This window comes from Protopterus annectens, chromosome 12.part0 (assembly GCF_019279795.1).
Source record: "Protopterus annectens isolate FY-2018-M chromosome 12.part0, PAN1.0, whole genome shotgun sequence".
NCBI classification, from domain to species: domain Eukaryota; kingdom Metazoa; phylum Chordata; order Ceratodontiformes; family Protopteridae; genus Protopterus; species Protopterus annectens.
In genome coordinates this window covers 488,929,795-488,950,815 of record NC_056746.1, presented here as the reverse complement: position 1 = coordinate 488,950,815, position 21,021 = coordinate 488,929,795, and the positions used below count along the sequence as shown (strand labels likewise).

Here is a 21,021-nt window from a genome sequence, read left to right as displayed (position 1 = left end):
AAATCTTTAACTGTTTGCATGGATTTTGCCTTGTCCTCCATCTTTTTAATCACCTCTTCAGCTTTAGATCCAAACAAAACATTATGCTGAACAGGAGCATCCAATAATTTAGCTTTTACTTGATCTGGCAAATTTTGTTCCTTTAACAATGCATGCCTTCTAATTACTGTGCCAGAGGCAGCAGCCCTACAAGAAGCCTCCAAGGCATCAAATCCACAGTGTAAACCATGCTTCCCAACTTGTTCAGTGGCATGCATTAAGTCATGTAATTCCTTATCATCTGCACAGGCGGAAATGGAAGTTAGCTTTTGTTTTAAGACAGACAGGAGAAATTGCTGGTATTTCAGCATATGAAACTGACAATTTAAAGCCCTAATAGATAAAGTAGCAGAAGTATACACTTTTTTGCCCCATCTTTCTAAAGATCTGGAATCCTTCTCAGTGGGAATGGGGTTTTTAGCAGAAGCGACCTTAACTCCCTTAGGACCCTGAGAAATGGTTTCAGGGTCAGCAGTAGGGTTCTTGTATAAAAACTGGTGGGAATCAGGAACCCTGTAATATCTGTCAGGCTTAACAGGAGCTGGAGGAAAAGAGTCAGGGGTTAAGTTAGCCTCCAAAAAAGCATCATCCACAATATCCAAAATAGGAGGAATAGCCAGGGGTCTATGTTGGGGAAGAAGAAGAAAATCCCTTAGTCTTTTCTTAGATTCCGAATACTCCTGTCCTTCCCAGTGGAAATGTTCCCTCATTTCATGCAAAGTTTCCCCAAAAGAGAAATCCTCAGGGGAGAAGCTGAAGGAATGGATTCCTCAGCATCAGAATCCTCATAAGGAGGGAAAGAATATTCCTGGTCAGAAGAAGAAACTGAAGAAACAGAAGCCTGATCATAGTCATAATAAACTTCCTGCCTTGGCCTTTTATCTGGAGGGGGATGTGAACCCCTAATCATAGTAAGCAAGTCCTCCGCCATCTTAAGTAACTGTTTCTGTGACTTGGGAGCCGGATCAGAAGAGGCCTGTGTTGCAGTCTTTGATTTGGAAGGAGTCTTTGCCTTTGCCTTTATTAGAAGCTGAGTAGGCCTGAAAACCCCTTCGGAAGCCGGTACCTGCACAGCGGCTCCGGACCCATCCGAAGGAGCATTGTCCGAAGGTCCTGCAACAGAAATATTCAAAGGCCTAGTTGGCTCCTCGTGGGAGTCCGTTTCGGCCATCGGTTCCGAAATGGCTGACGACAGGGGCTGCAAAAGTGCCTCACTGACGACGGCCGAACCTGAAGCTGGCTCTGCTTGTACAATATCATCAGATTTGGACCTCGGAGGCCTGTCTTTGTCCTTGCATCATTTGTGAACTCCGGTAGCCGGAACCATATCCGATGACATTTTGTAATTAAAACGCCTACCGAAGTAATGAAATGCAAAATCGTACCCTCGTTTAATTGTACGTTATTGAATCTAGCACAAAACCAACAACTAGCTACATCGTGGTCAGGGCCTAAGCAAGGAATACAGTAAGAATGAAAATCATTATGAGGTATTTGCTTCCCACATGAAATATAATTATTAACTTTTTCTGACATCGGACTGGAGCAAGAAAAAAGTTTCCCCAACGGGGTACTTAGCTTTGACTAGGAGAAGAAAGTCTTCGGACTGACGTTTGTTCAGAAAAGATTGTCAGGAGTCAGCCGACCGGCACTTGCGAACTGCTATCACCGCACGGCAAGAAAGACTGGAGAACATGGCGTCGGCTGTCAGCTTTGTACTCCTGGCGTTCTGACGTCAGAAAGCATGGCTGAACAGCCAACGCCGGACCCAGACTTTGGGATTCTGGCCGACCGAGGACTGCCTGCCGGCAGGGGAGAACCCTACAGTCATGACTGCAACAGTGAAACACGATGAACATCTACCTACCCTAAATTCCTAGGTTCTACACCTTGCATTATATGACTGTGAAATTGATCATTTGTAATTACTGGGATCTGTGGAAAGGCCCCCCCCCCTTGTGGATTGGGAACACAATGGCCTGCTTTCAGAAAACAGGAACACAGCCAGTATTTAGTGGTCTGTTAAGAATGTGTGCAATGGCATATACTAGGCTATTGCTGATGGCACACTGTAGATTTAATTTCAGGTAGGGTATTTTGCAGGGAGGAATAGTAGATGGGGTTCCACTTTGCAGCCTGATATTTGCTCCACATACGCACGCTACATAGATCACACAACTAGCTGTCACCTTTAACCATAAAATCGCCCATCTGAGCCACTGCCTACTTCTCAGTCACATGACGTATCCAAAACTTGCATGTAAACAATCTTTTCATCTTCTCCATCTTGAGTCACTCATCACCCTTCCCCTTGTTTCCCTTTCGTTCATAAGCGGTTGCTTTTCATTTCTTAGTCCAAAATTCTGAGATTCCATTCTACTAATATATATGAACTAACATTTTTTAACTCTCTCACAACTAGGCCCAAGTATTTACCTTTTTTGGAGAATCACAATGCACCAGCTGCTCAGGTATAACAATGGTTATTGTTACATCTACATCTCCTTAAAGTTAGGTTGATTAAACGCAAACTGAAGATGGTAAATAGGACTGTTGATTTTATTTTTTGATGTAGTGTTTTTCTTTTTAATTATGTGTGCAAAATGTACAATTTCTTTTTTTTTATTTACTGTATCTTGTAATGACTAAATGGGATATTCAAGCCCAGTTCACTTAGATGTATAAAAATAAAAGTTTCAGACGCTCTATAAATTGACTTTTAAGCCTTTTCTCTTGATTTTCTGGAAGTGTATAATTGGCCTATTTGGCTACTATCAAAGCAAGTATTGTCAGTGATTAAAAAGAGACACTTGATCGGTGAACATCTTACTGTGTTTCATCAAAGCAAATGGTTCTTTTAGATCAACTCCCAAAACTCTAAACATTGACTGTAAAGAGATAACAGAAATGTGCTGACAAGGAAGTATCTCCTTATCCTCAAGGTTGAGTGATCTCTGAGTTAATATACCTGGAGTTATGGGTATGGGGAATGAAGGGGGCTGCTTCCTGAAAAACACTTTTTTAATGAAATAATAAGCCAATGGAAAGTGTTGTCTACTTGCAGTTTTGGCAATTTCTAGTGCAATTATTAACTACAAATCTATTACAACAACCAGTGTGGAACAAATTACATTCATTCCTTCAAACCTCTAATAATATACAGTCCCAACATAACCCTAGCCCCTTTTTCTGCTGGAATTGCAATAAAAAATTGAACATTTCAAACTAGTACTCAAATGTTATGCTCTAGGAGGCATAAGTATAGGAAAGAGCTTAAAAACTACTCTCATCACCAGTAGGATAAGGCACTACATAACATTCAGTGTAGATGACCATTTCAATGTCTGATGCATGTAACTGCAAGTCCTGGAACACTGAGACTGAATGTGCAAATGTGGGAGATATCAACAAATGAAGAAATTTTCGAGAGGCAATTAAAAAGCCAATTAAATTGTGAGCTCAAGTGTATTATACTGTTTCAGAGCTGCAAACAAGATTGCACATGCTCATGTACTTTGAGTACAGAAGGGCTGACCAATGACCAATCTCTTGCCTACAATACCCATGAGGTTTAAACAGAAACTGGACCGTTAATCAGCCACACCTTACTGGTGGCATGAAGGGAAACATTATCACCATATTGCAGGGTCTGTACAACTACTTCATTGCTAATATCCTCAATTAAAAATACATAAATACAATATTTTTTCCAGTCTACTCAATATTTCATTTGGGCTTTCAACAAGATTATACTTTAGATTCTTGCCTTATTCTTCTTCTTTCGGCTGCTCCCGTTAGGGGTCGCCACAGCAGATCAACTGTTTCCATTTCTTCCTGTTCTCTGCATCTTGCTCTGTCACACCAACCACTAGCAGCATGTCCTCTCTCACCACATCCATAAACTTTATCTTAGGCCTCCCTCTTTTCCTGTTACCTGGCAGCTTCATCCTTAGCATCTTTTTCCCAATATACTCTGCATCCCTCCTCAGCACATGTCCAAACCAACATAATCTTGCCTATCTGGCTTTGTCTCCAAACCTTCCAACTTGGGCTGACCCTCTAATATACTTATTCCTAATCCTGTCCATCCTTGTCACGCCCAGTGCAAATCTTAACATCTTCAACTCTGCCATGTCAAGCTCTGACTCCTGCCTTTTTGTCAATGCCACTGTCTCCAACCCATATAACATAGCTGGTCTCACTACCCTCTTGTAGACCTTCCCTTTCACTCTTACTGGTACTCATCTGTCACAAATCACTCCTGACACTCTTCTCCACCCACTCCATCCTGCCTGTACTCTCTTCTTTACCTCTCTTCCACACTCACCATTACTCTGAACTGTTGATCCCAAGTACTTAAACTCATCCACCTTCACCACCTCTACTCCCTGCATCCTCACCATTCCTCTATCCTCCCTTGCATTCACACACATATATTCTGTCTTAGTCCTGCTGACCTTCATTCCTCTTCTCTCTATTGCATATCTCCACCTCTCCAGGGTCTCCTCCACCTGTTCCCTACTCTCACTACAGATCACAATGTCATCTGCAAACATCATAGTCCACTGGGACTCCAATCTGATATCGTCTGTCAACCTGTCCATCACCACTGCAAATAAGAAAGGGCTCAGAGCTAATCCTTGATGTAATCCCACCTCCACCTTAAATGCATCCGTCACTCCCACCGCAGACCTCACCGCTGTCACACTACCCTCATACATATCCTGTACCACTCTTACATACTTCTCTGACGCTCCCAACTTCCTCATACAATACCACAACTCCTCTCTAGTCACCCTGTCATATGCTTTCTCTAAATACACAAAGACACAATGCAACTGCTTCTGATCTTCTCTGTACTTCTCCATCAACACTCTCAGAGCAAACATCGCACCTGTAGTGCTCTTTCCTGGCATGAAACCATACTGCTGATCACTAATCATCACCTCCATTCTTAACCTAGCTTCCACTACTCTTTCCCATGACTTCATGCTGTGACTGGTCAGTTTAATCCCTCTGTAGTTACTACAGCTCTGCACATCAGCCTTATTCTTAAAAATTGGTACCAAAACACTTTTTCTCCATTCCTCAGGCATCCTCTCACTTTCCAAGATTTCATTAAACAATCTAGTTAAAAACTCCACTGCCATTTCACCTAAACACCTCCATGCTTCCACAGGTATGTCATCTGGACCAACAGCCTTTCCATTCCTTATCCTCTTCATAGATATCCTTACTTCCTCCTTGCTAATCCACTGCACTTCATGATTCACTATCCGGACATCATCCTACCTTCTCTTTCTCTCATTCTCTTCATTCATCAACCCCTCAAAGTACTCTTTCCATCTGTTCAACACACTCTCCTGGCTTGTGAGTACATTTCCCTCATTATCCTTTATCATCCTTACCTGCTGCACATCTTTACTAGCTCGGTCCCTCTGTCTAGCCAATTGGTACAGGTCCTTTTCTCCCTCCTTGGTGTCCAATCTTTTATACAACTCTTCATACGCCTTATCCTTAGCCTTCGCCACCTCTCTCTCTGCCATGCACCTCATCTCCTTATACTCGTCTACTTGCTTCATCTCTTTGACAATCCCACTTCTTCTTCGCCAACCTCTTTCTCTGTATACTCTCCTGTACTTCTTCATTCCACCACCGGATCTCCTTGTCCTCCTTCCTCTTTCCAGATGTCACACCAAGCACCTTTCTAGCCATCTCTCTTACTAGCTCTGCTGTAGTTACCCAGCTATTCGGTAACTCTTCACTGCCATGCAGTGCCTGTCTTAACTCTTCCCTGAACATCACCTCACAATTACTATTTTTCAATTATCACCATTTGATCCTTGGTGCTGCCCTCACACTCATCCTCTTCTTGATCATCAATGTCATCCTACAAACCACCATCCTATGCTGCCTAACTACACTTTCCCCTGCCACCACTTTACAGTCTCCAATCTCCTTCAGACTGGCCCTTCTACATAAGATATAATCCACCTGTGTGCTTCTTCCTCCACTCTTGTATGTCATTCTATGCTCCTCCCGCTTGTTAAAATACGTATTCATCACAACCATGTCCATCCTTTTCACAAAATCCACTACCATCTGACCTTCTGCATTCCTTTACTTACCATACCTACCCATCACTTCCTCATCCCCTCTGTCCCCTTCACCAACATGCCCATTGAAATCTGCTCCAATTATCAGTCTCTCACTCTTGGGTACAGTCATCACCACTTCATCCAACTCACTCCAAATTGTTCTTTCTCATCCATCGCACACCCAACTTGTGGACCACATGCACTAACAACATTCATCATTACACCATCAATTTCCAGCTTCATAAACATCACTCTATCCAACACTCTTTTTACCTCCAAAACACTCTTAGCATACTGTTCCTTCAGGATAATGCCTACTCCATTTCTCCTACCATCCACACCATGATAAAACAATTTGAAACCGCCTCCAATACACCTAGCCTTGCTCCCCTTCCATCTGGTCTCTTGCACACACAATATACCAACCTTCCTTCGGTCCATCATATCAGCTAGTTCTCTCCCTATACCAGTCATACTGCCAACATTCAAAGTTCCGACCCTCACTATCATGAAATGATAAAAATTTCCATTGAGTGATAAAGGTCATTCCACATATGCAAGATCCACTCTGAAAACTAGTAAACTGTTCTAGAATTGTCATCAGACTTTCATATACCCTATTACTCTCAGGTGCAGCGGTAGCATTGTTGCCTCACAGCAAGAGGTTCTCCCATTCGATTCTCGGCTGGAGAGCCTTCTGTGTGGAGTCTGCATGTCCTCCCCACTGTCGAGTAGTGTTCGAAAGACATGCATAGAATGGGAGTGCCTTCATTAAAGGTTGGGCGTCAAGCTGGCACCTCGACACCCGTAACAAAATCTACTGCCAATCATTAGCAGACCGGAGTTCCGCTGTGGCGACCCCTAACCGGGAAAAGCCAAAAGAAGAACAACTCTCAAATTATATTTCTTCTGTGCATCTTTGAACTCTAACTCCTTTCTGCATAATTTTTTCTCACCTATTATTTAAGCTGCAGTAATCTAATTCTTTTCAGCTCATCAATGCAGGGGGCAGACCACTGGCCTTTCAATCTGTTTGACCATTCGAGACTACAACATTTTCAATGTGTCTATAATGTACAGCCTGGATGTTAATCACGAAAATATTCTAGAACAAAAATTATTAAACTGGTCTACAATGGAGTAATGACCTCCAGACTCCTCAAGGGCATCTATAATATATACTCCCCCTCTATGTTTATAAACATATACAGGTTAGTCACATGACAATTTGAAGAAAGGGGGTTATTCCAGTCAATGCTCAAATCCATAAATGGACTGGATTCAGTAATGTCCTAGCCAAGCATACTGTAGGCCATCTCCACTATGACTTTCACAGAGGTTATGTTCTTAACTTTGGACCTACTAGTTGAACTAAAACCTTCTAAAAGTAAATAAAAGCAATTCTAAAATAAGGTGCAGAGCATTCAGTTTGTATAATCATGTGAAAGAGGCAACCCACAAATTTTAAAACTATGACCTGCCAATCAGCTGTCAAGGCCAAGAAAGAAGCATATCTGCTCAACAACCCTCAATTCCTGCTCAAAATGCTTTAGAGTTAGTTTTGAAATCACCTAATATATATGTAAAACTTCACCATTACTTCTCACCACAATTAGTTAATTATGTAACCATTCTAAACAACTGACTATAAACACTACTATTTCCACACACAACCATACGTTGACTTCTGCAGTTCAAAGCTTTTTAAGTAAACAATGGGTTTTGTTTCAGCCTGCTTTGCTTGGTACTGAAACACCAAAGCAGAAATTTTATTTGATACTGAAACATCAAAGCAGAATTTTTTTTCTGTTTCCTGTTGTGAATGTTTCAGTACATAGATACTGGCTAGGGAGCAAACTGCATCCTTGTTTCAGGTTTGCTGAACTTGGAGGAATAGTATGTTTTTCCACGTTTTCCCTTTTCTTTGAGTATTTGTGACCTCAGAGTTACTATGTTTGGGGATGTGAGGGCTTTCCTTCCGAACATGAGGGGTAGGGGGCTTGCCACCTGTAAAATACACGTTTCCCTGCATTTTCTAACCTCAGGAGTGTCACTAGTTTGAGCTTGTGATCTCCCACTATTTTATACTCATTAAGGTTGGGTAATTCTGCCTTATTAAAGCAACACACTATTAGTTATAGTGCATCTACTATATCAGACAACAAATGTATGTTAAGCACTACATACAAAAGCAATAACTACAAGTCAGGAAGTTAATTAAAACATAATGTGCTCTCACTTAAGTGACTTAAAAGTTGATATGCAATTTATCATTACTGTGTTTTTCTCTGATGTATCATAAACAATTCTCTGCGCAACAATATTATTGATCCTTCAAGATCAGGTCATCAACCTAAAATATGATACAACTATGTATATTCCTGCACCATCCAGACTTGTTTCCACAAAGTTCAAAGTTCCCATATCACTATATATTATAAAAACATGTCATATATGCCTTGAAAGTATATGCAGAATCCCAGAGCTAGATTACGGCCATACTTATACTCAAGTGAACAAATTACTTGGCAGACTGTTGTAGCCCAAAACAGTACATTTTACAGCTATGTGCCTGCAAAAGGCAAATTTACAATGTATTCGTAATTGATTATTATTAAACTCTCAGACTTCATGCTAACCAATTTATCCAGAGCCAAATAATAAATACTGTCAACAGTCAACCAAGAAAGAAAACCAATGACTGTATCAAAAGTACATGGCTCATATGATGATGATCCTGTTACACAAAAAGCACTGTGTGATCACTGGCGGATTAAGTGTACCATGCGTCCTGGGCTGTTTTCAAACCATGGTCCCCTTGCACACATTTTTAGGACCATGCATAAATACATGTTCTTTGATTCACATTCATGATTGTTTTAATTTATATTTCTTGTTTAATACACCAACATTTATTAGAGTATGTTTTAAATGTGTAGTTTTGAACATTTTTTCTAGTAATAAGTATAATAATATGTATGAACCAATAATGACAAAATAAAATTCAGAAAATTTCAACCATAAAAGACAACTCAAACAGCTGCCATTATTATTCACCAATATCTGTATTTAACAGTCACTGCCACTTTTCTGACTGTGAATAATCATATGTCTGACTGTGAAAAAAATGGTCACAGTAAAGTATTCCAATTTGCTTTGTACAAGAATACACTAGATCTGAAAAGGCAGACTAATGATTTTTTAATTATATCAACTCAGCAAGTTAGTCATTTTTATCTACAGACATAAGCAAAACAAAATTACAGATGCAGTGTTTACCACATCCTTTTCAGAGGTCTAAGCCAAAAACCAAAATTAATAAAATGATCAAAGTCATACACTTCAATTTTGTTTCATACAAACACACAGTAGTCAAAGTACTCCAACTTAATTCATACACATCCTGCAAAGTCAGATTAAAGATGGTTTAAAAATGACAAGATGATAAGAGCATAAAATAGTTTCGTTCCACACCCACCAGCAGCTGCAGGCACTTTGACTGTGTATACCACATATTGACATGAAGAAAAATTACATGTGCTTTATTAGATGAACTACATTAAATTGTATAAAGATCACTAGTATCATACCTTAAGACTCTGTGTAGAGCACAGTTTTAAAAGAAAAGCATTTATGACAGTATAAAAAATATTAACCACATGTACATATGCTAAGTCAATATGCATAATCTCTGCAGAAGTAAAAGTTATCTGAATAATTCCACATTAAAGACAGCTATTACTAATTCATAGACTGTTGTTGGGAAACAGCTTTGTATTTCAGTGCTTCATCTACAAATGCAGTACATACCTGCTGCTCTTGAGGATGAAATTACCTATGTTGCTTTAGTAAATTGATGCACTGGTGACATTGCCAAATCATTTCCTGAACTAAACAAGCTATGGAATAATGAATGGGTAGCAAACAACAGTAAGTTCATAGTTACTAGGCAAGCAGTCCAGAAAAACATTATGGAGCCCAGCCCAAATTACCAATTGCTCCAAAGCGCAGACTCATTAAGTAACTTGCTCAATGTCATTCAGTAGGTTAATGAAGGTGGAATGAGTTAAACCCAGTAACCTTGCTACAAGAAGCAACCATTAACTTAGTCCTCTTCCCTAACTAGTAACAATTTTTAACTAAATACACAAAGCTTTTACAATCTGATCTTGTAGAGGATACCGTATCACAGTAACGTGCAACAATGACTACATAATGGATGGCGAAGATCAAGCAGTTCTGACCATCACTCCATATAATGCAGACTATATGACCTGAGAAATGTCAACCTTTTTGCAGTTGCTAAAGGCTGTAAAGAAGGTAATGCAAAACTATATTACTAAAATGCAACATGTTTAGCCTACTAAAAATGCCACATGTATACACTATATTACACAGTCCAGTTCTGTTAATAAATTAATTCACTATTAAATGCAATGAATAAATCAAAACGATTAAAGACAATACAAGTGCAGCAGCAACTTTTGTACGTTATACAAAAATCAGAAATATTACTGCAAACAACATACTGATTTTTTTGAGGGGGTGGGGCTTACATGCTTGCAGGACACCTGTAGCTCATTTTTGACTTCCCTATGTCTTCTTTGTCATCAAGAATAGCTATACCCTCTGATATCACTTGATCCACGCCTGACCTACTTGAATGGCTGATAATGCCATACTGTTGCAGCCTAAATCTCTAGAGTCAGAGTCAAATTGTTGACAAATGGGGCTTTATGCAGGGCCAGTGTCAATGTCTGCCATATCATTATTTCTTTACTTGGCTGCCATCCCCAATTACCATAAACACTTTTCGAAACTGTCTGTGTGCTCACTAATTTAATCTTTACTTCTACAACTGTATTGGAGATCTGGATTTTAATAAAAACTTTTATTCGAAATTTTACAGAAAAAGCACTGACAGACATTTGCCAAGCAAAACACTCTCACATGGAAAGCAGATTTGCCATGCGAAACAGTAAACTTATCTTCCCTTAAAACTCACCTTTAATGAAAATGCATTAGGCAACCTATTAAACTACAAGGGACATGCTGGGATTCATACTCAAATTGTACATATGGAAGTTCTAAAAAGTGGCTATGTGAAGGGTACAGGAATTCAAAAGAAACATGTAAAACATTTGCTAACCAGCCTGGGGCAGCACACTGGACACAACTGCCCCTTTTCTGGAGCAGCCCTAAAGTACTCCCTGGTAAAGTAACTTACATAGAAGACAAAAGAAAACGGAGGACATCAAACCCTGTGCTACAGAAAGCAGTTCTCTAATGGCTCATAGCCTTACTCATCTGTATAAGTGCAAGACAAACTGTTACAGCCTAAACACAATGCACTTCACTACTGTGTACCTGCAAAAAACTAGCTCAATTAAAATGTATTCATAGTAAAAGACTTCATTCTGCCCAATTTATTCAGAACTAAATAATAAACATACTGTCAACGTTCAAAAGAACACGGAAACTAAGGATCACATCCAAACACAGTACATATGATGATGCTCTTGTTTACTACAGCTTTCCTTCCTTTATACCACAACTGACTTGCAGTCCAGGGGACTGTTGAGCCCTAGCCCAAATTTCCAGTTGCCCCAATGCACTGTCTGGTTAACTGACTTGTTCAAAGGATAGATGAGGCAAAAGCACAGAAGGTCTGCAAAATTGTAGACTGGCAATAGGTGCAGATGATTAAGTCTACTACTTCATGTACTTCAGGTATGGGGTTTGATTCTGTCAAGTCTCCTAATCATACAGGGGCATTTTACACACAGACACACACCCGGTTAAGGTGCTTGTTCCAGTTCAATAGTCACAGACAGACATCTCCCATAAAGCCGGCATCCAGTTACTATACCTTACTCTGTAAACGCACTCATCTATCCTGTTGCTGTGACAGAGTTGCAGGCAAGACACAAATATCTGCTTATTATAAAAAAGATAGTGCTTCCAATTTATAACACATTTGCTAACAGCTTGGGACAGCCAATTGGACACAAGTGTCCCTTTTCAGGAGCAGCTCAAGAGCACCTACTATCTGGTGCAGTGCCAATGAGAGAGATCCTGGAGGCTGAATATCACACAAATGACACTGAAGGACTGGAGCGGAATGTTTTACACACAGCTGAGAAGCAGATAAGTGCCTTTGTAATGATGGAATTGCACTAATTAGGTAGTTAGGCTTTTTAAGAGCAGAGAGAGGACAACAAAAATGTTCTAATTTTTTAATGTTTTACGTCTAGGTCATTCTTCCCAGCCAGCACCAGGCCCTAGGCAGCTGCTTAGGTCGCATTGTGCTAGATCCAGTCCTGCATAATTAAAATGTGTACCTACCCATGTATGCAATCAACCACTTGCTCATGTGTGAATTGAACTGTAGTGAAAATGCAGTTCACCAGTCAAGGAAGTACTCATTTCTCCAGTTTATTTACACACTGAATGCTGAAATTGTAGTGAGTGGTGGCAAAAATATACTGTAAGCCAATCTTCAGCAGTTCATAGAACTGTAACCAATATTTGTTTGTTGAGGACTTTCCTCCAGGTCCCTTCTGAAAACAGGCAATCCCCAGTAGGGCAAACTAGTCTATATAGCATACATACAAGTATGTATGCATGCCTGCATAGTATTTAATATGTATCTTTCTACCTAGTCATTAAGAAAGGCTACTTCCTCGTGCAAGCTACAGTTGTCTTCTGGTTTAGATATTTTGTACCCAGTTTTCATACCACCAGTATATGCAGCCTGAAATATCTTGATGGATAACAATTAAGACTACCAAATGCAGATGTACTGACAAATAAAATGGCAAAGGAAAAGTCATCAAAACACTGGGTTTACTGACTTTGCAGTCTTAGAGTTGATTATAATTAGGTGTTGAGGGGGTCTGGGGTTGAAGTCTCCTAATTTGCCTACTGGGGGGACCTCTGACTCCAGGAAGAAAACACGTGTTTGATAACTGTTACTGCATTCTAATCCATAATCATCCTGATGACTCCAATGGTAATTATATAGTTATTGCCCCACATTATTCCTCTCTTGTTTAGTCTTCTCTTGTTATGTCCATCACTGAATACAATGTCCCTTTTGGCATGTAACGTGCTAAGCAACTAGATTAGCTCAAGAGATCTTAATATTTCCTTATCATCTGATCTCAGTACTCGTAGATACTCTTATAGTCTAAAATCCATGCCTCTCTACTCAGTGTCATATACACCCCTGAGGGGTGACCTCTGTTTAGCCTCCAGTGCTAGGAATGATCCAGCACTCTTTTGAACTCCTTCAGTTGAACAGAAACAGTGATAAAGCAAAAAAAAATCATTCTGAATACCTCAACCTACACTACCACATCAACATTACCAAATGGCATAAGTACCTAATCCAACATACCTCCCACTTCTGGAATACACCTTCCTTACATATCAAGCAAACTACTCTCACTAGCAACCTCTAAAACCAGTCTGGATAACAAAATGTGCAATAACAAATTTTCTCCTGGGACATGTGAGGAAAATCTACTTAATGGGGACACTGTTGTGTCTGAACTTTGATGTTCTCCTTGGCTGTAAGCTTAAGAGCCTATGAAACTACAGGATACTGATTAAAGAGATGAAGACCTAATCTAGATCCCTGTGATAATTCTCCTATATATTCAGTTTCCATCCAAAAGCCTACTCCTTTTAGGAACTTTGTGGACAGCAACTTTATTCAACAGTACACTATCACTCACACTGTCTAAGGAATTTCTAAAATCCAAATAAATTATATCAGTTTGGAGTCTTTCATTCATAAAAGGAATGACTGCAATTGAATATGGAGATGTCATTTGAGAAACCCATTTGAATATTACCTACTGATAGGAATTGCAATGTGAAAGGGTGAAAAATAGTGGCAACAGCTTTGAAGCATATAGGTTTAGAACCATCAATGCCCACTTAACATCTTTCCCTTTGTATATGGGAACAGTCATCCAGTCATGTATAATGGCACTGGTCATGAGGCTCGGATTAAACAAATAGTGAAGTAGGTCTATAATTTCACAGCTTCTTTTCAAGTCTGCCTAGCATACATTTGTATGTGGTTATCCTTTTATAAATATCTCCCGTTTGTGTTTTTTTAACTCATATATGCTTTGTCATTTACTCCTGCTTATAAGTTCTTTACAGGTTCATATGTATTTACTAGGGTACTGATCTAACTGTGAGGATATTAAAAAGCCTGGCCTTACAGTCCCATGATATGTATTTACTAGGGTACTGATCTAACTGTGAGGATATTAAAAAGCCTGGCCTTACAGTCCCATTATAGCTTTTAGCTCTTACATTTTGCTGACTTGCTGAACAAGGATATGTTGGGGCATTTACATTTTTTCTCCTATCCATGGGAGACAGATGTGCTAAACAAGTGATTTTATGGTTACAGAGTCATTCAACCAAATTATATCTGAATAGGTTAAGAGAAGTACTCTGCTTTAAGGGGAGTGGAAGATGGTTCCACAGATGTGGTACTCTCTGTGACACATACCTATCCTCCCAACACACTCTATTTTGCAAAAGCAAATGAGATCCCTTGAGTAGGTCTTCATCGTACCACTGGACCTATGAACGTGTAACAGATCTGACAGTGTAAGATTTGTTGAAGATCTATATGCAAGACACAAATTATCACTTTTTGGGCATGAAACTCATTTAAACTTTGAAACTATATTTTGCCAACTTCTGTACTTAATTGTACTCTAATGTACTCCTTAAGTGAGGCTGAAATGGGTCGACTTTAGGCACCCAGGCGTCCTATAAGTACATTTATTCTGTACTATATCTGTATCTGGTACCAATGACAGTTACAAATTGCCCAATTAAAGCTTGAACCATCCTGTACTGACTGTTTATAATTTTTCTATCAAAATTTAAAATTTCTAGATTGCCATCACCTCCACTTCTTGTGCTTTTTATACTTCAACATTCTTTAACAGATCACTGCGGTTACCTTAAAACTTTCATAGAACTTTGTTGTTTTAAAATTCCCTTCCCATCATCTTCCTCCTTTTACCATGTTTAGCTGCACTGTTATAGGCTTTTACCATTTTTAAGGTAGTTTTTATAAAATAATATTCTGCACTACTCGCAACTCTTGCCGACTATGTTTTTCAGAATGTTTATAGATAAGTTATAATCTTTACTTAACCTAATTTATCCAGCTGTAATTCATTGTCTTTTCAGACTTGGCAGCTATTCTTCAGGAATGAATAATTTTAGTACTAGTATAGTCACTATCTGGCTATAGAACTTCACAGTTACCAACCATAAAATTCCTCTTCTTCTTCAAGGTTGTATTTCTATTAACTGAGTAACAAGGCATGACTAAGAAATGTCCAGTATATCAAGTTCCTTGTGAATCATCAGTAGGTGGTGCTGTGTAGCCAGTGCTGGGTTGCAGAGGATAAAGTTTTGACTACTACCCAGGCAACGTGGAATTGATTAGCAGCTGAAATGCTTGAGGCACTGGCAGGAAAGCATGGGTGCGCTCATCCGTGGAAGAGGGTGTGCATTTGTACACACCCTGCAGACAATCCCTTATGGGGGCTGGGGACATGCAAGGGCGCATGATCCTAAGGAGTAAGAAGAGATAGGGGACACTGACTGTACTTCCTCCAGAGGAGGGACAATAAGCAAGCATGTCTGCCCCCAGCTATTCAACAAGAGTGTGTGTGTGTGTGTGTGTGTGTGTGTGTGTGTGTGTGTGTGTGTGTGTGTGTGTCTGGTGGGAGGTAGCAGGTCCGGGCATAATAAAAACACTGCCCTGCAGTAGTGTGACACTGCACCAGTGTCCACAACCTCCTCAGCATCCCATGTGGAGTCTGGGGTGCTAGGACAGGTAGAACTGATGAACAAAGAGATGAGCTAGTGGCAGCTGGGGTCAGCTTTGGGAACCAAAAAGAACACAGAGAATCACACAAACACACACAGACACACACACATACATACACACACACACACACACACACACACACACACACACACACACACACACACACACACACACACACACACACACACAAAACAGTAGTTAGTATTGAGAATAAATCTGGGCAAATGCGATCTCTCACTGGGTTGATTATTCAAAAACACCTAGTGGCAACAAACTTTTATCAGACAAGTTAGATGCATTTGCTCTCAGAGGTGTTTGGATAACCAACACAATAAACACGGTAATGTAACAGCAAGGTTAGGTGTCACTCCATCAGTGATGGACTAAAGATGCCTCAGCAGGCTCATTAAAATACTGCTAGTACCCTTTTAATAAGTACCAACTTCATTAAATTTAACTTCATTATTACAAAATGATTCATATCCTCTTACATCAGCTTCCCACTAATTCTGTACAAACATGCTTTGTTCATTGTTTACTATGTCAACCATGTTCTTATGTAGTGCCTGCTTTCAAGAAGTGTTTTTCTAAAATTTCTAAGCATTTATGAATATAGGTATAGTATTAGTAGACAGTTATGTAAAAGGTCTACCCAAATGTATCAAAAAAGACAGTTATATTACTGGCTAAGATGCTCCTCTCTTTCTCTCCCTCTTTCAAGTTGTAGCTGACTTCTAAAGTGACTCTGTGGACAGCCGCCGCTATAAACGAAACTTACAAAGTCAAAAGGGGAAATGGAAGTAGACTGTCAGGACTTTTCTCTGTATCACACACACTCGCACTCACACCTATGAACAATTTAGAGTCCCAAGTCTACCTACTGTTTTGTCTTTGGAATGCCTTTCCAAAAACCGTTTTATTTGTATGTAAAAGTACTGGTTTCCAACAGAAAGCATCTCATGAAGTAAACTTACAACAGCGCAGGCTACTTCTCAATTATGTATCACCTGCAAATTTACAGTTTTCATTTTTACCTGTATTATTACTTTCAGTTACAAATGATGTAAACCTTTTATACAACATCAAGTCAGATAGTTCCTTACCAATGCGAATAACATCAGGATAGCTGTCATATTGATCTTCAACCTCCCTGGTACCCTCCTCTCCCTTACTCAGAATGACAGGATGCACCATCAGCCGATAGAATTCAAGCTGGTCTGTGTCAGACACATCAAGAGGTCTTCTTATTAGGTCCAAATCACCATCTTCATCTAGCAAGGCATCCAGATTTTGGACAACTGTCACTTCAACACTCTCATTACAGGGCTCAGAATCCCCAGTGGTTTTGCAATTTTGTACTTCAACTGGTTCTTCAGATGGATCATGGCTTTCATTTCTATTTCCTCCAACTAGCTTAGACTGGTAACTTTCCTTACCATCAAAATTATCACAATCTTTAGAATTTTGAATCTTGAAAGGAACACTACAAAAGAAAATAAAAAGAAATAAGAGTCTGACAAGGATAAGGCTGTTCCTCTCTTGATAATGTGTGTCAGTTTAGGCTTAAAAAAACAAAGACAAGTATAAGCTAATCTTATTTGTTACTAAACAGACAAGCTCGCCTAGGAAAAGGTTGCCTGCATTCATGGGCATAGCAACAGTTTTGGTATTAAATAACTTGCTCATTACAGTCCATCACATAAATGGAATAAACAAAATTCCAGATCAATGTTTACATAACAGAGGTCATTACAGCTATGTAGGCTGTCCACCTAGTCCTACCAGCTTATAATTATTAGATAGAACAGATGAAAGGCTCAAGTGAGTCATAAGGCAAGATGTCAAAGGCATTAGCAGCCCCTGTTATCCATGATTATAGACTATAAAAATGGCCATATTTCCTGGATAATTTTAAAATTAAGGCCCTTGCTAATTAAAACGTTTGGTTTTAAACAAACATACATCACTCTAGATAAGGCTTACCATAACTAACTCAAACAACATTGTCCTCCATCAAATCACATGACAAAAGGTAAATCATCAGCAATGCAAATATCCCACATATTTTAAATTATTACTTCTGGTGATCCAGTTTGTTGTCACAGATATAAAGTGCATCCTCACATCCATCCATGTGTCTGTTTTCTACATTATTTATTCTGTGCAGGGATGGAGACAGCTGAGCAAGGCAGACCAGACTTCTCCATCACCAGCAAATGTCTGCATATCCTGCTGGAAGACACCAAGGCATCTCCTGGCTAACTGCATGTTAATGCATACCAGATTATTATCACTTATGCAGTGCAGTGCATCAAACAAATGTACCAGCTAACTTTTATACTTTAATAACAGTTTATCTGCATTACTTCCAAGGCTGAACTGCAAATATAAAATGTGAGTTACTGTGTTTAAAGATTGTGGCCATAAGTCATTTGAAACAGACAATTAAGGTTATAGTTAAAAACAGTAAATGCTAAGAATATATTTATGCCATAATTATTTCTGTTTGTAGCAGCTTTCACACTTAGCAATTTATCTTCTGTGATAAATGTGTTAATGCCATGTTAAATTAAGAACTATAACTTTAGTTATTTTTAACAGACACTACAATGTGCAACAATTACCTTGAGAGTTATAGGGCATGTTTTAACTTTATTAGAATTTTACTATGTATCCAGCTGTTGTCTTATGGTATATTTATTTATTTATTTATTTTGCATTTGTTGACTGGGCTAGTCTAACTGGATATATGTCCATTTTCAGTAGAGGCCCGGGGAGAAAAGCTCCAAGATCAGCAGTGACAAAAAATACAATATATAGTAATAGTCAAATGAATTACAGTACATTGTTTACAGTGAGGGTCAGATAAACTTGTACAGAGTCCTTTAGTAGGTTTAAGCTAAGATCAAATACAGAGAGCAAACATTTGAGAGACAGCAATCAAAAAAATAAATAAATAAATTTTGAATTGGAATTTTTTTATTTTATTTTATTTTTTTTCAGTACTATGAAGGAAATCGTTATTACAGGTAGGCGACATAGAACAGTGGAGTAGAGAAGTGTAGCGATATCAGTCAGGGTTAGAGCAGGACAAGATGCTTTTTATAATGAAGAGTGGAAGCAAGGGTGTAAAGTTCACTAGGAAGTTGGTTCCAGCTTTTTCCTATTGTGTTGGTGAAAAGTGAGTCTCCAGCTTTGTATTCTTTTTTTTTTTTTAATTAAACTCCTGCATTAAGATATGGATTCATGCTATGAAAAATGTTAATATTACAGGATAATTCATGGGGTTCTTCAAATAACTGAAAAACGTCTGGAGCTGCTAAGGTCATTATTACAGAATGTTACTACATTGTATACATTGCGGCAGAAGATTTGTTCAAAGGGAAGCGGTTAGACAGTGTTTGTGAAGACCGAATTTGGTCATTGAGTATAGACTTTCTGTGCAATTTATTGGTTGGAAAGATGAGTGCGGAAGAAAGTTTATGTCAGTTTTTAAATATTGCAAATGTCAAAATTAAACAAGGTTATGGCAAGTAAGTAGTACATTATGTCACACTGTTGGTCTTCTGGAAATATACACTTAAAATATGAGACAATATATGCCTCGCCCCAGCTGGTAATTTTAATGGATGGGCTTGATTAAATGCTGGATGGCATCCACAGCACATTATAGACTGACAGGCTGAATAATACTTAAGGATGAGAGTGTCATATGCAAGTGGAACATTAGATGCTGCTTTATATGAATGCTATACTTGGCGGTGCTCTCTTGATTTGGGTGCAGTCAGGATAAACAATTACTTTAAAGCAGTTATGAGAAGTGCGTACGTGTGTACTAGGCAAATGACCACTACAGCCTTTTTTAATACTAGCCATGCATCCCAAATCTTTGACATGTTCTGCTACCCTTGATTAGTGTAAGCAGGGGTTTGGGAGATAAAACCTTAACAAGAAGGGACCTGGGAGATGAACCATTTACAGGCTGTCTGTATCCATTAGAGACATAGGTGCCAAACCAGGGATGAATTTTTTGTTCCCCATCCTACTGTCCAAGTTACACTTGAATTTGGTTAGGGAGGAACTCTGCACCACATGGGTATGGAGCCTGTTCCAGAGAAGGGATAGCCTCTGGGATACATACCTGTCTCCAGCAGGTCCTATTTATATCATAGGCAATGATTAATTATGGTACTGTTTGTTACTGACTTGATCTGATTTATATAAAAGAGACTAACAACAGATAATTATTTATTTATTGACATTTGTTGACCGGGAAAGTACACTGGGCCACTGACCCATTTTCAGTGGAGGCCCGGTGAGAAAAGCTCCACGGTAGTACATTCAAAAAAGAAAAACATTTGTACATTATATACCCTTCTGGTAGTACATTCAACTTAAAACATTTAAATAAACATTTGCACATTATGTACCTTTGTAGTAGCACATTCAATATAGAACATTTAAAATTAAACATATTTATAGTTCCTTATTTGGAAAAAAAATTCTCAGTAGGTTTGGAAGCAGAAAAGAGAGTAGAGTCAAGCAGTAATGGGCAGAGGTATGTAATCTGGTGAAAAGTGAGTGTCACTTAGGATAGTTTAGCGTGGAGGTAGGGAGAAGGAGAGAAAAGTCAGGCAGTAAAGGGCAGAAGAAATATAATGAGGTAAAATGTGAGTGTCACTTAGGATAGTTTAGCATGGGGTAGGGAGGCTAAGGGGGTCTGATTGTTGTGCAGTGACAGGATAAGTTTTTCTGGTAATGTAGCTTGAGTGATAATTTAAAGAGTTTTGAAGATTCCATTAGAGTTATATGGGATGGGAATGTGTTCCAAAGTTTGGCTATTACAGGAGTACAGATTTTGCCTGATCAGGATATACAATATGTCTTCACACAATATAAAGATGAAGCTGGATACCCAAAGAGACTTTAGGAATGTTAAAGATTATAGGAAAGAGTGGCAAAGGGAATATGGACATGCTTTTCAATATTATACTGCCTTAAGCCAAT

The 21,021-nt window shown here is 39.1% G+C and overlaps 1 protein-coding gene across 4 annotated transcripts in view; it reads right to left on the bottom strand.

Moving 5' to 3' along the window:
* METTL22 (methyltransferase 22, Kin17 lysine) overlaps nt 1–21,021 on the bottom strand; it is a 937,139-nt gene that overhangs the window by 668,571 nt on the left and 247,547 nt on the right. For all 4 annotated transcript variants that reach the window (XM_044089598.1, XM_044089595.1, XM_044089596.1 and 1 more), the window contains one exon: nt 17,118–17,497. In XM_044089598.1, coding sequence (XP_043945533.1) covers nt 17,118–17,497 — 380 coding nt within the window. The remainder of the gene's footprint in view (nt 1–17,117; nt 17,498–21,021) is intronic.